Below are 14741 nucleotides of genomic sequence, written 5' to 3' on the forward strand. Positions count from 1 at the left end.
GAATGGAGGTAATGATATTCCCGGTAATATATCCCAAAAAATTCACTATTGATAATAAAACATTATCAGAAATGACATTCCCGGCCAAACCAAACGAAAGAATGAGGATTTCATTCCCGGAGGAATCCTACGTTCCATCCAAACGCCCCTTAATGGAATGCTTGATTTCTCCTTACGGCACCAATACGATATTACATTATATCGTTTCAATTTTCATACCAATCCTTATCAACTTGTACCTATGGGCATGATTTTGATATTTTTATTCAATTTTCTATTTTTTTTTTGTCTAATTTGTTTATTAAAATTATTATTTAGTGTCAAATTTTTATTCAAAGTTGCAAGACCAAACTTTAAAATTCAAACATTCACATTTATGAAATGAATGATTGCACTTTTTGTGGAGAAAAGCTTTAAACAAAGAAAGAAGAAAATGGTTCCGAAATCAGTGCCCTATTTTCAGGACCAGACAAAACATCAACAGAAAGTGACCTAACCACATGCACAACTTTGGAACCCAATGTTCGAACATTTATGTCCGGAATCATATAGAATATCGAGTGATTTTAGTGTTAAAAAAAAGATATTTTTATTAAAAGATTTGAATTTAAGCAGTTCCGTCAAGATTCAAGATGTGTGCGTCGTGCCGTCATCGGTAGACTTTTTTTTTTTGAATTGATACTATCTTATAATTATTTCAAAATTTTCATATTTGTGCTTGACAAAACTCGAATTCGAAATATAAAAGAGGCAACTATTTGAAGAATTGATGAAAAAACTAAATAACATTGCATTTTTCCACAAATTCAAACAATAATTTCTCCAACAAAGGAGGCAACTATTTTCAAAGTTCAAACGCCTCCTAAAGCTGGTTCCATGTCAACTATTTTGGAACAAAAAAGAAATGAAAAAACACACCAATAATTTAAGAAGAAATGGAATACGAATCGTTTCGATTCGGTTTCACAATTGATGAAGGAATTATCTTGAGTTCGATCTCATTTCCGAAACTACCAGATTCGAACAAATGCATCCCACACTGCAGCAATGGCGAGAGCAGCCGGTATAACAAGCTGGCCCCTGTAGACAGCGGTACTCGGTGAGGAGCCACTCTTTTCGTCCAACGGAGCAGCCTTAGGAGGTGGAGGCGGGGTCTCGACACGGACTGCTAGCTTCATGCCTCCGTAGCAGAACCCTTTGCCGCTAATGAAATAGTAATGGCGAGTCACGTTAAGCGGAACCACATCCCTTCCTGCTCCGGTTGTCCAGTTGTGAAGTGGATGATCAGAGTTGCACGACTCGTAGTCCGTCTTGTTCACCTCTAGCACGTTCATCTGGTTCCGATCGTATACGAAAACTGGGAAATAAACAAACACGAACAATCAGATGCATAGTTAACTATCAGGTATCAGTCACTTCTCTTAAAAAACTAAATCTTCGATCAACTGTAACTCAAACAGGATCTGCAGTAACTTATTTAGATCCATATTCGAATATGTGTCAGACATGAAATTAGTTACTGGTTACTCGAACTCGGATACGAATACTTCAAGAAAAATGAAGATTTGGAATAACATGTATCCAGTGCTTAGAGAGGCTTGTTAGATGGTTTTGAAGACCAAGGTGATTTCATTGTGCATAAACATGAACTATGAATCTCAACTGCAGAAGCAACCAAACTAAAATTTCCAGACCAAAGTTAAACTTTCCCACCTTCCTTCATATTTCTGCATTTTCTGGGCCAGCAAAAATATGAACTTTAACATCAATTTTGAGACCAATAAACACATAAAAAGCACAATTAGAAACTCCGTTCTTATAAACCTATATTAAATCATTCTCTTTTCTTAGTTCAACTGCAACAAAGTGATAAAAAAGATTAAAAAAAAGTTAAGAATATTCTAAAACTAGCATGTAAACTATAACTTTCCATGGAAACAAAGACAAAAATTCAAGATTTGAGATTAACAATTCATTTGAAAACAACCCATGTCCAGATCTATCAATTTATCAACCGTAAAAGAAGGTAAAACGGCGATAACCAGAAAAGGAAAGAAAAGAATAGTGTAGAGTAGATCTAAAGAAAGATTAAGAGATAACAAGTTACAGAGCCAGTCGCCATTGTAGAACTGCTTTCCTTTAGCCCATACAGTGTAATTGACATTAGTGGTCCAACCAATGCCTCCCCCTCCCACAATGTACCTTGTAGCATCGGCCTGTTGAACCATTAACACTAAAGCTAATCCCAGTGCTGCCATTGTCATCTTCATCACTTTGCTTCTCTCCATTGCTGAGTTTGTTTTTCTTTTGGCCTGCTCTGAATTGGCTTTGGAATTGCTCCTGGTTATGGGTTTATAGGAAAATAGCCAGCTAATGGTTACCAATAAAAAGAGAAAAAAACAACTTTTTTTTAGGGTTGGGGCAGTTTCTGGATCCACAACCGGTTCAGAATATTATTTTTAAAATCTGGATTGAGTAACATGGGTTAAACAAAAGTTTTATTTTTAAATTAATTTAAATCAAATATTATAAAAATAATTGTTTTATTCACAAAATCAGTATTTAGTGTATTAACAAAAAACCCCCCTTATTTTATGTTTCACAAATTCACAGTTTTTTCTTCTGCTTCAAACTTCATTGATTTTTTTTGCTTAGTCATTTGTGTTATAGACAAAACTTCAGCATTTCATGCTGTTCTGTCTTTTTTGTTTTTTATTTATTAAATTTATTATTTCATCTTGTCTGTATTGATAAAAATTTGAGTTGCCACTATGTATTATATATAGATTTTCAGTTTAGGTTTATTTCGATTGGACTTTTATTATTTAAAAGTTTATTTATGCTTAACATAAAAAATAAATATTTAAACTATATTTAAAATTGGTTTTTGGTAACTAAACTTTTTTTCGTTAAAAAATTGGTGTCAAGCGTTTTATTTAATACACTTTTAAGTGTCTGAATTGTAATGGTCGTTAAATTCTGCCCCTAACTGATATATTTCTCCCTCTCTCTTTTTGAATTTTTTTATTTAAAAATAAAATTATTATTTTCAAAGAAACTCAAATGATTCGAAAATATCAACATAAGCCCTAAGATTAAAAAAAAATCCCTAAATTCCCTCGTTTCGTGCCTCCACTTCCCCAATCTCCTGCCGCAACTACCTTCTCCATGTATAAATATTGACTGGGATTTCGAAATTTGATGCCGGTATTTAGGGATTTAAGGATTTAAGTATTAAGATTTAAAGATTTCGATAGCAATGTTGCGGGAAAAAGTAAAGGGTTTCAACTGATGAGTCTTTGGTTGACGGCGATGAACATATCAACGCTGGTGGTGGAGGCCAACGAGGAAGGATGACGAAGTTATATATTTTAGGGATTTTAGGGTTTCTTTTTATAACTTTATAAAGTATAATTATATATTTTTTAATTTAAATAAAAAATTTATAAATGTGACACGTGTCATTTAACGATAAAATTTAATATTAAACGCCTAAAAATATAACGAAAAAAATAGACAAGAGCGAAAAATCTTTAGACATGTATTATTGATTTTGAGTATAATTTAGTATTTAATTTTATTTTAAAGTGTCTATTTAATATATAAATCGTGTAGATTTTAATTTATATATAAATATTTAGGAACTATTTTTTTAGGTTTTTACCTTTTCCGTTATAAAAAACTTATTTCAGTTAACGATCTTTCAAATATTGTAAAAAAATAATTATTAAATTTATTAAACAGTTGCATAATGATCATTAAAATTTATCAAACTATTACCAAATAGTCTTTAAATTTATCAAACCATTACAAAATTATCCGAAAACTCATCATGATTTATTGCTATTCTAACATCACAGAGGATCATTTTATAATCCTTTAAGAAAATTAATGACAATTTTATAACATTTAAAAGACAATCGTCCGAAATATAATATTTGCATAGTTCACAGAAATATAGTATAGTTTATCCTTTACTTTTTACGCTTTTTGGAGGATCTCACTGAATAAATTACTTCACCGGAGCTGACAGTTTGACTTTGACCCCTTTTGGAGTTTCGATTACCACTGTTTTCTGTAATTTATTCAGAAAAAGAATTATTCGATTTACCAACAATAAGTTGGTTGTTATTCTAGTGGGATGAGATATTAGGTTCTTTAATTAAAGTCAGGGGTTTGAACCCTGATATTTATGAATAGAGCAAACTGGGTTGAGAGAGTTGTCATCGCCTCTGCAGTACCCGATCTAGATTAGTCGATCAATAGATCGAATACCAGTGATTAATTCAAAAAAAAGAAAGAATTATTTGATTTAATTTTAAAAAATATATATTTTATTCTGAAAAATTAATCACGAGTATTATAATTTTTCTAAAAAAAAATCAAAAATATTATCATATAATTATTTATTTTCCATTTTCTGAAATTAACTTAAGCATTTTTCTTGAAAACATATTTACTGATAATGACAGAAATAATGTTCTGCGTCACATAAAGAAATATAATTTTCTTTTAGATCTATCATTTTATTTTTAAAATAGTATTCTTAGAAAGACAAAGATTTAATATTTACAACAATTAAAACGAGCATGAATGACCCCTCCTAGTTGTACTTAAAAATAAAAATCCAGGTCATCATCAAATCCGGAGTGGGGTGTATGAATTATTCCATGTAGGTGACAATGGTCCCTAGGTCAGGGACCATTATGATTGATTGAATAAATTTGCCCAAGAATATCAAAAGAATAAAAATCAAATTGTCCTCTCCCATGTGTTCATAATTATTAAGGGTATAGGATCATCATACTTAAGGGAGGATCATTAAACCTGCAATTTCTTTAGCCATAATGACATACCATAAGAGAATTCCATCTCTTAATTGTTCAAAATCAACCCGATCAAAATTCGATAAAAGGGTTTTAAAACCCCCAAAATTTAAATATAAATCCCGAAATCGGTAAAATAGATAGACTTGTATAAACTAAAATTTACATAGATCGTACGATTCGGGTATCATATAATCTTGGGTAAATTTATGTATTTAGTACCTAAACTATCGGTTTTAGTACCTAAATTTTTAATTTTTCAAAATCATATCTAAAATTTAGTTTTTGTTTCATTATCCGTACCCATGTTCAAAATTTAACATTAAGTTTTTTAAAAAAAATGAAAGTTTAGGTACTAACACCAAAACTGATTGTTTAAGCATTAAACACATTAAGTTGTTAACGTCATGATACTACAATGAAACGAAAACTAAACGTTAGGTATGATTTTGAAAGAATTGAAAGTTTAGGTACTAAAACGAAATAAAATGATAGTTTAGGTATTAAATACTTAGATTATCCTATAATCTTTCATCATTATTATAGCAATATCCAATAACTGTATCATTATAAAAACATTTCAATGTACAACATCAGCAGTATGGCATCAATGAGAACTTGATTACCTATAAACATTGATCCCCAATCCATTCTCACATACTTCTGTTTCATCATAACAGCTAAGATTAAATACCTTCCGATCAGTTTAACCTTCTCATCAGGTACTCGACTTGGACTTCCTTCATCAATGGCATGATCCAGTCGCCGTATAAGTCGGCTACCAAGCTCGGGTTTATTTTGTATACCGGGTCGAGGTCGTTTTTGCGTATATCACCCTGCACTACTTGTCCGTATGTTCTAGTTTTCATTTCTACTCTTTTCTTTATCGATTCTTCGACCAAGGGGGATGTCAGCAACTTCATCAGCAAATCCCTGTCCTGCAAATTTGGAAGAACAAATAATGTGAACGCAATCCGATAAATGCTTCGATGAACGAGTCTGGGAAAGAAAACTCATGTCATAAACAATACCTGTTCTCTAATGGCAGCTTGATAAGCATCGGGAGATGTCCGGAATTTACATTCTGCTACGAATTTTCCGTAATGAATTCTCTTCGAAAGAGCCTGGAATGACACATAAATGTTAAGCATCCAGTGGTTTCCCGAACATCATGTTGTACCCATACAACCACCAATCGGAACAACAGGTATCTATCTACGCATGCCCTGAAAACCAATCGGAAATGCACGTGAGACTTGTCTTAAATATTTACCTGCAAACACATGGTGTCACAAACGGCGGTAGATCCACAATTGCCGTCATCTCCTTCCTTTGCTAATCTCGGAATAATATTTGTGAAGTACATTTGCCACACTTTCGGATTTATATTGATTGTATCAGCAATGGGATTTATTACCTGTTTGATTTTCAGAAAGAAAGGCTTCAGTAAGAAGTTAAAAACCGAGCACTCAACAGTGGAAAAATCTGAATGTCTAAAAAATACATAAATATTACGGACAAAGAGAGATACAGACCATGTGCAGAGGATTAAATTCTTCGAATAGAATGCCATTCAGTACCATTACTCAACATAACAATTTAAATCTTATGTTCTCATGATGCCATAAAGAGCATCATTCATCACCTAAAGATAGTATGAAGAGATCTGTTGGTCTAAAAGTACCTGCATTTGACGCATATTCAAAAAACGAGTATGAGACACGACCCTCCAAATATGGAAAAAACTTCAGAAAATATCAAACATGCCTATATCGGACACATTTCTATCCGATACTTAAATTAACGAGGAAGACGGGTCATAGAGAAGGAAGTACTCCACAAGTCCTTCAAGAGGCTACTTAATACCAATTTCCCAGCCGATGACTATATTTTCCCCTGATATCATTTTACGCTTTTCAGATGTGAATCTAAGACCGACCTAACGTACTCCATTCTTTACAACTAGAGTGATGGCAGTGACGAATGCTTAAAAGTTCTGATAAAACACACAATTAACAGAATACTTCATGTATTAGTGAGAATGCGGACAAAGGTGGCAATGAACATAAGTCCAATGCCACAGCAAAATAGCGATAATACGTAATGCCTCCTATCATTTTACCTGAGGGTATTTCAAAGGTGGCAACAAGGGGTCCGGTAATTCGTATGGGAAGAATGGATGCTTGTCTGGGCTCATGTATCTGCCAACCTAATGGACAATGAAAGGGTTTATCAGCAAAGCAGCGTGGATTTTGCTACACCTATTCCCTTTCTCTCTATGCTTATTGAGTCTGACATACTTGGGCATGAAGCATTTCGGTTTCTCGAAGCAGGTACTCCACCAAAGAGCCATGGAACCCCTCCAATGAAAAGGCATCAGGGTCATATGTATTCTCATTATGACAATATTGTGCTCTCTCTAGAAGGCTAAATATTATGCTGTCCTCTTGTAGAATTAAAGAGTTCCTCACTGCCTCGAGGGTCAAGTTCTCGCTCTCATCCACCCTTAGCCTCCTCGTCGTTGATCTATAGAGATGTTACCGAAACATTAAGTCCACATAAACATCAATTGTCAAACCGAAATCAGGTACTACACCAAGGAAACACCATGTAGATGGGAAAATATTGAGAAAATAATTATCTGTACTAGTTTGCATCTATGTTGTTTCCAACTCTTCATTTTTCTTAAATTATTGGTATCTAATTTATACATGGAAATGAATCTCAAATAATCCTCGAAGTAATTGAAAAACTCGAATACAGATAACATAGATGTGCATATGTGGCAGAATAGTGTTCAGAAGTATAGAAATCGATGCATTTATCCAAAGAAGCAGGCAAAAACATAAAATGTTGGCTGCTGCACTCAAAGATGAGTTTTCCAGGAAAACGTTTTCTTGCCAAACATCAGAAAAACAATTAAAATCCAAGAAATTTAACAATGGAATTATAAACAACTGAACTGACGAATTGAAACAAACCCAAGGCAGAACCAAGGCAGAAAAGTCTGCTAATTCATGACGAATAGAGGTCTGGGATGCTTTGTAATTGTTATATTATTAGATCAAATCAATAAATCAAGAATGAAGAAGAGATCAAATAATAAATCTATAAAACGAGTGTGTCTCGGAGTACTCTAAATCTATGGCCAATGATTCCTTTTGTTGCCTTGTTCTCGTGGAGCTATGGAATTTGGAAATATTCCAGTCTTTTTCACTTTTTTTCCTCCAAAAAAATAATAATGAAAGTCAACCCTAAACCTATTGTTTTCCATGCAACATCAGAACCGTTGGATCTTGATATTCGATCATCGTGGAGCTATTATTTTTTATTTGAAAGAATGTTATTACATACATGCCAATATGGTATATTAATCATACAACAAACAGGTACGAAAGTAATTAAACTCGGAAACGTGTGGTTGTCACATCTTTGAACCTCCAAAACGTGCGGTCTTAGACAATTCTTAACAGTACTTCGTCGGTTCTACGCCTAAGTAAGCTTTACACCACGTCTTATGAGCACAAAAACTTAACAGAGGCTAGCACCAAGCCCTCAAGGTTTCGATGGATGCAAAAGCTTTAACACAACGTGGCTACTCAAGCCACAAAAATTGAACACTCGTGTAGAAGTGTAAACACCACAGGAGGTACTCTTAGCCATCTAGAGAGGCTACAAACACAAAGAAAATTAGAACAACAAAAAGGGACGAGAGAATTTAGAGTAAATGTCTTGTAGTTTTATTATTCTCTCCCATGAGAATGGAAAAATGAATTACAAGGTATTAAGGCATTTTTTTATCACCGACAATTATTTTCTTCCCCACCCGAGAATCGCCATGCGTCTCAACGGATGGTAAAGCATTGAACTTGGCCTCCTCCTCTGCAATTTTTAGTCCATAGCTTTAGAATATAATGTTGATGAAGCAGGAAGATCTTGGTTGCTTTGAACACAACAATCACATGTCTGCAAAGGATCCCTTCAAACTCGAACATCTTGCAACTGCAACTAGCTATCTAGTCGGCTATATTTAATCCTACCAGATAAACTTTATGTTCTTCGTCGAATCTTGTTACCTCATACGTCTTTGTTAATCCATTGTTGACGCATGACAGAATAACGATTATCCTGCAGGCTAGTTCCAACAGATGATTCACAGGAGAAAATTCACCCAAAAAATCAGAGAAAATGTCTCTAGGGTTTAATAGAATAATATAAAATGAAAAACAATGCGAAAATCAGTCCACAAGACGGACTACTATAGCCAAAAATCGTCTTTATCCGAATTTTTTCAAAAATAGCAAAATCTTGGAAATCACTCTAAATTGAAATTCGAAATAAATTAAGCAATCTGCAAAAAATCCAGCCCAAATCGTATTTAAAATGACTTCCTAACTGACAAGCGAAATATTAAGTAAAAAATAAATAAAACTACTGATTCGGAAGGGAAAACGATAGAATTTGAGGTCGAAAAAAGGCCACATAGAGCCATGCTCGATGTGGACAGCGTGCGTGTTGAAAGGGGCTTTTTGAATTGGGGTCTTATACGCGATTCCGACACCCGTAGCCAAAGTTATGGCAAAAAGACTGAAACACACTCAAAACGGCCCTAATGAGTAATATATCACACTCAACTCCCGCCTTTGCGCTGATCTGCCAACTCATGGTATCTCAGCGCCATCAATGTGCAATCTGACAGCTCAGCATCATTTGTCTCGGATCCCCCTGCATCAGTCACCCTGGGTTGGAAAGAACTCGTCCTCGAGTTCATAGTAGTGTCATCACAATCCACAAACAAGGACTTAGGTGCTTCACATTAAAGACATCATAAGTCTTTAAATGACTAAGAAGGTGCAACCTGTAAGCATTATCATTGATCTTCTGCACGACCTCATAAGGTCCAATCTTCCGATCCTTAAACTTATTATACTCGCCAGTAGGAAAACGATCACGAGTTAATACAGCCCAAACAAAATCACCAACATCAAAAAGTACCTGACGACGATGACTGTCAACCCGAGTCTTGTACTTGGTATTGCTCTTATGAATGGTCTGCTTCACCTGCTCATGGATACCCCGAAGATACTTTGCCATCTCATATGCTTTAGGACTGAAACGTCCTATACGTGGAATAGGGGCTAAGTCCAGCACCCCGGATGGGTTCTTACCATAGACAATTTCAAATGGGCTTAAACCTGTGGATCTATTTTTTGATCTGTTGTAGGCAAATTCTTCTTGAGGCAATGCCAAATCCCACTTCTTGGGCTTCGTTCCTACCAAACACCTCAAAAGGTTACCTAAGCTTCGGTTCACCACCTCGGTCTGGCCATCCGTCTGGGGGTGGTAGGCACTACTAAAATTCAACTGCGTTCCCAGTTTCCCCCACAGGCTCTTCCAAAAATGACTGATGAACTTAGTATCATGATCTGAAGTGATGGATCGAGGAACACCATGTAAACGCACAATCTCCTCGAAATAAAGATGGGCAATCCGATCAACATCCATAGTTTTTCTACAAGCTACAAAATGGGCCATCTTGGAAAACCTGTCAACCACAACAAAGATAGAATACGAGGCCCTTTGGGTGCGGGGTAAGCCTAATACAAAATCCATGCTGACATCGAACCAAAGAGCTTCAGGGACAGGTAAGGGAGTGTACAAGCACGCATTGGTGAGAACTACCTCAGACCACTGGCACACATAACAACGGTCCACATAATGGGCCACATCACTAGTCAACTTGGGCCAATAAAAATAAGAAGAGATAAGGGCCAAGGTCTTATCTCGGCCAAAATGTCCCTCATTATGAAGTTCACTTATAATTTGCTACCTCAATGAATAATCTGGAATGCACAACTGTAATCCACGAAACAAATACCCATTATGCAAAACAAAATCATGACGGTGACCCTCAGTTACCTCCTGAAATATCCTTCCAAAGAAAGGATCAGCTACATACATATCTGTGAACGTCTCAAAGCCTACAACTTTGGTACTGATGGTGGTGAGGAGTAAGGTACGACGGCTCAGGGCATCTACGACGCGGTTCAAACTCCCTGCTTGGTGTCTCAGCGTAAAAGTGAATTCTTGCAAGTATGCCACCCACTTGGCATGACGTCTACTTAGCTTGTATTGGCCATTGATGTACTTCAAGGCCTCATGATCGGTAAATAGAATAAACTTCTTCTGTACTAGGTAGTGACGCCAATGCTTCAGGGACTGAACTATGGCATAGAACTCTAGATCATAAGTGGAATAATTTTCCTTTGATCCCAATAGCTTCTCACTGAAAAAAGCAATCGGACGACCTATCTGACTAAGAACACCACCAATGCCAACGCCGGATGCATCACAATTTACTTAGAACACTTTGTCAAAATCAGGAAGTGCCAAAACTGGTACCTCGGTCATCTTCTGCTTGACCAGTTGAAAACTGGCCTCTGCCTCCTCAGACCACTGGAAATCACGCCCCTTGAGGCACTCTGTGATAGGGGCAATCAGAGTATTGAAATTTCTAATGAACTGGCGGTAGAAAGATGCCAATCCATGGAAACTTCGGATGTCATGTAAGGTCCTTGGTCTGGGCCACTCCAAGACTGCATCTATCTTTGACTGATCTGCATGAACACCATCAGTAGACACAACAAAACAAAGAAAAGTCACAGAAGTAGTAAAGAAATAACACTTCTTCTGATTGACAAACAAGCATTCCTTTTACAGCATCTCAAAAACAGCACGGAGGTGATCGAAGTGTGAAGCCCATGTCGGACTATAAACGAGGATATCATCGAAGTAAACTACAACAAATTTCCCCATAAAAGGTCGCAAGACCTGATGCATAAATCCCATGAATGTACTGGGTGTATTGGATAACCCAAAAGGCATGACCATCCACTCATACAACCCTTTTGGAATTTTAAACGCCGTCTTCCACTCATCTCCATGTCTTATTCTGATTTGGTGGTATCCGCTTTTAAGGTCAATTTTTGAGAAGACCTTAGAATCGGATAGCTGATCCAACATATCATCTAGACGGGGAATTAGAAACCGGTACTTCACTGTAATTCTGTTGATCGCTTGGCTGTCAACACACATACGCCAAGAACCATCTTTCTTTGGTACTAGCAGAGCAGGGACTACACATGGGATCATACTCTCTCAGATATAGCCCCTCTCCAACAACTCTTCCACATGTCGCTGCAACTCTTCAGCCTCCTTGGGACTGAGGCGATATGCTGGTCGATTTGGCAAACTTAACCCAGGAACAAGGTCAATTTGATGTTGAATATCCCTCATAGGAGATAGTCCAGGAGGAAGATCCTCTGACATCAAGTTAGAGATTTATGCTAGCAGCCTCTGCACCTCTACTGGTAAATATGTATCCACGTCTACTGCACTATTCTCGTAAGGTAGTAAGGCATAGACCACGCCTCCATGCTCAATCTCATCTAAAAACCTGGACATAGAAATCAAGTTAGTATTATTGGTTACCGGGGTAGGAGTGAGTCCTTCCCGCCAGGGTGCCAACACAATCTTTTTTCCCTTGATGCTAAGGGAATATGTATTCTTCCGTACATCATGAATGACACTGCGATCATACTGCCAAGGTCGACCCAACAATATATGACACGCATCCATAGACACTACATCACACCAGGCATTATCAAAATATTTTATACTAATTGAAAAAGACACGAGGCATCGCCTATCAACTGTTACCTCACTTCCTTTATTTAGCCATGAAAACTTGTATGGATTAGGATAATGGTCCGTCTTCAACTGCAATTTCTGGACAACCTCCTCGGATACTACATTCTCACAACTGCCGCTGTCAATGATCATTTTGCAGACTTTATCTGCAACTGTGCAGGTTGTGTGGAAAATATTGGTTCTCAACCAATCGTCCCCTAAATCGCCCTTAGGAGTCAGTAAACTCTTGCGAACGACCAGAGTCTCATGACCATCTCCATACAACACATCATCAGTCTCATCATCGTCATACACGAGTTCGCCAATCTCCTCAGTCTCGTATTCCGCGTTTTCCTCAATCAACAAAATTTTGCCCTTTTTGAGTAGCAGTCTTCCTGCAATCAGTCGCCCTATGCCCTTGTTCACCACAACGAAAATATCTAATATTAGGGTTATAATTACCCTGCGGTGGCTGCTGAGCAGGACGGGAATCCTGAGGGCGAACTGGCCGACTGTTGTGATTGCTCCTGATCACTGGTCTCCTGTTTTGTTGTTTTTCAACAGCAAGTGCACGCTGGTAAGCTTCCGAAACACTCCATAGTGAATGAAGGCTGAGGACATCTTGCAAGGGTTGGCGTAAACCCCCCACATACCGCACCACCATCTGCTCCTCCGTCTCAGATAAATCGTTTCGAGCGACCAATTGGTAAAACTCCTCCGTGTAATCATCGACTGATCGTGCGCCCTACCTCAATGCATGAAGTCACTGAAACAAGGATTGCGTGTAGCCGAAGGAAAGGAAGTGACCTTTTATCTTCTTCTTCATCTTCTCCCAATCAGTGATCTTGGCCTTGCCCTATCTGTCTCGTGAACGTCGCAACTGCTCCCACCACGCAGATGCTCTGCCCTTGAGTTTGATGGCGATCAGTTTCACTTTCACACGATCGAGGACTTCCTTATAATCAAAAATATGCTCCACTTCATTAATCCAATCCATAAATCCCTCGGCTTGTAACGTACCAGAAAACTCAAGAAGATCGACCAAAAAACCGAGGTCTCTATGATGCTCCTCCCGACCACAGTGCTCCCGGAATAGAGCACGATTGTGATACGGGTTTTCGAAAGTGGAATTAGTATCGTGATCAGAGGCCTCACGATCCTCGAAATCTTGTGCCGCCAGGCGCTGGGTTAATTCTGCGACTTGTCTCTGCAAATCCGCAATCATCGCATCCTGAACGTTGCGATCACGGCGTTGGGCTTCCTCATTCGGAACCTGCTCACGACGACCACGACCTCCAGCCATTGAAACTGGTGAAATTTCCCAGAAAGATGTTGAAGCTCTGATACCAACTGACGCGGGACAGAATATCGATTATCCTGCAGGCTAGTTCCAACAGATGATTCACATGAGAAAATTCACCCAAAAACGCAGAGAAAATATCTCTAGGGTTTAATAGAATAATATAAAATCAAAAACAATGCGAAAATCAGTCCACAAGCCGGACTGTTATAGCAAAAAATCGTCTTTATCCGAATTTTGCCAAAAATAGCAAAATCTCGGAAATCACTCTAAATTGAAATTCGAAATAAATTAAGCAATCTGCAAAAAAATCGGGCCCAAATCGGATTTAAAATGACTTCATAATTGACAAGCGAAATATTACCATAAATAGTAAAAAATAAATAAAACTAGTGATTTGAAGGGGAAAACGACAGAATTTGAGGTCGAAAAAAGGCCATATGGAGTAATGCTCGATGTGGACAGCGTGCGCGTCGAAAGGGGCTTTCCGAATTGAGGTCTTATGCGCGATTCCGACACCCGTAGCCAAAGTTATGGCCAAAAGACTGAAACGCACTCAAAACGGCCCAAATGAGTAACATATCACACTCAACTCCCGCCTTTGCGCTGATCTGCCAACTCATGGTATCTCAACGCCATCAATGTGCAATCTGACAGCTCATCATCATCTGTCTCGGATCCCCCTGCATCAATTGTCTTGCTTTAATTTCACTGCAAGCATAAACATTGTAAAAATTCCTAGCATCATCCTCCGAAGTAAACTCCACATCTAATGTAGGCTCTGTTACCCCACCAGCTAAGTGTTGAGAAAACTCGAGATTCGAATGTTCATAGTCTCTTCCACGATCATCCAAAACCATGGGATTCTCATTTATCTTCAACTGCACAACAACCATTACTTTCATCTTCTAATGCCACATATGAGT

The 14741-nt window shown here is 37.5% G+C and overlaps 2 protein-coding genes across 2 annotated transcripts; both read right to left on the reverse strand.

Annotated features, from left to right (window-relative positions):
* Positions 1–770: 770 nt before the first annotated feature.
* LOC120208392 (lamin-like protein) lies at positions 771–2366 on the reverse strand. Its single transcript, XM_039207678.1, has 2 exons — positions 2108–2366; positions 771–1357 (listed from the first exon to the last, which is right to left on the reverse strand). Exons 1-2 carry the CDS (start codon positions 2286–2288, stop codon positions 1011–1013), a joined length of 528 nt encoding a protein of 175 aa, XP_039063609.1. The 5' UTR covers positions 2289–2366; the 3' UTR covers positions 771–1010.
* A 3151-nt stretch (positions 2367–5517) lies between these two features.
* LOC120208472 (chorismate mutase 1, chloroplastic-like) lies at positions 5518–14711 on the reverse strand. Its single transcript, XM_039207752.1, has 7 exons — positions 14541–14711; positions 12978–13057; positions 7127–7358; positions 6949–7035; positions 6100–6243; positions 5858–5950; positions 5518–5764 (listed from the first exon to the last, which is right to left on the reverse strand). The coding sequence occupies exons 1-7, from the start codon at positions 14709–14711 to the stop codon at positions 5528–5530; spliced, it is 1044 nt and encodes a 347-aa protein (XP_039063683.1). The 3' UTR covers positions 5518–5527.
* Positions 14712–14741: the final 30 nt, after the last annotated feature.

The sequence above is a fragment of the Hibiscus syriacus genome, unplaced genomic scaffold, assembly GCF_006381635.1.
Source record: "Hibiscus syriacus cultivar Baekdansim isolate YM2019G1 unplaced genomic scaffold, ASM638163v2 tig00016563_pilon, whole genome shotgun sequence".
Lineage (NCBI taxonomy): Eukaryota > Viridiplantae > Streptophyta > Magnoliopsida > Malvales > Malvaceae > Hibiscus > Hibiscus syriacus.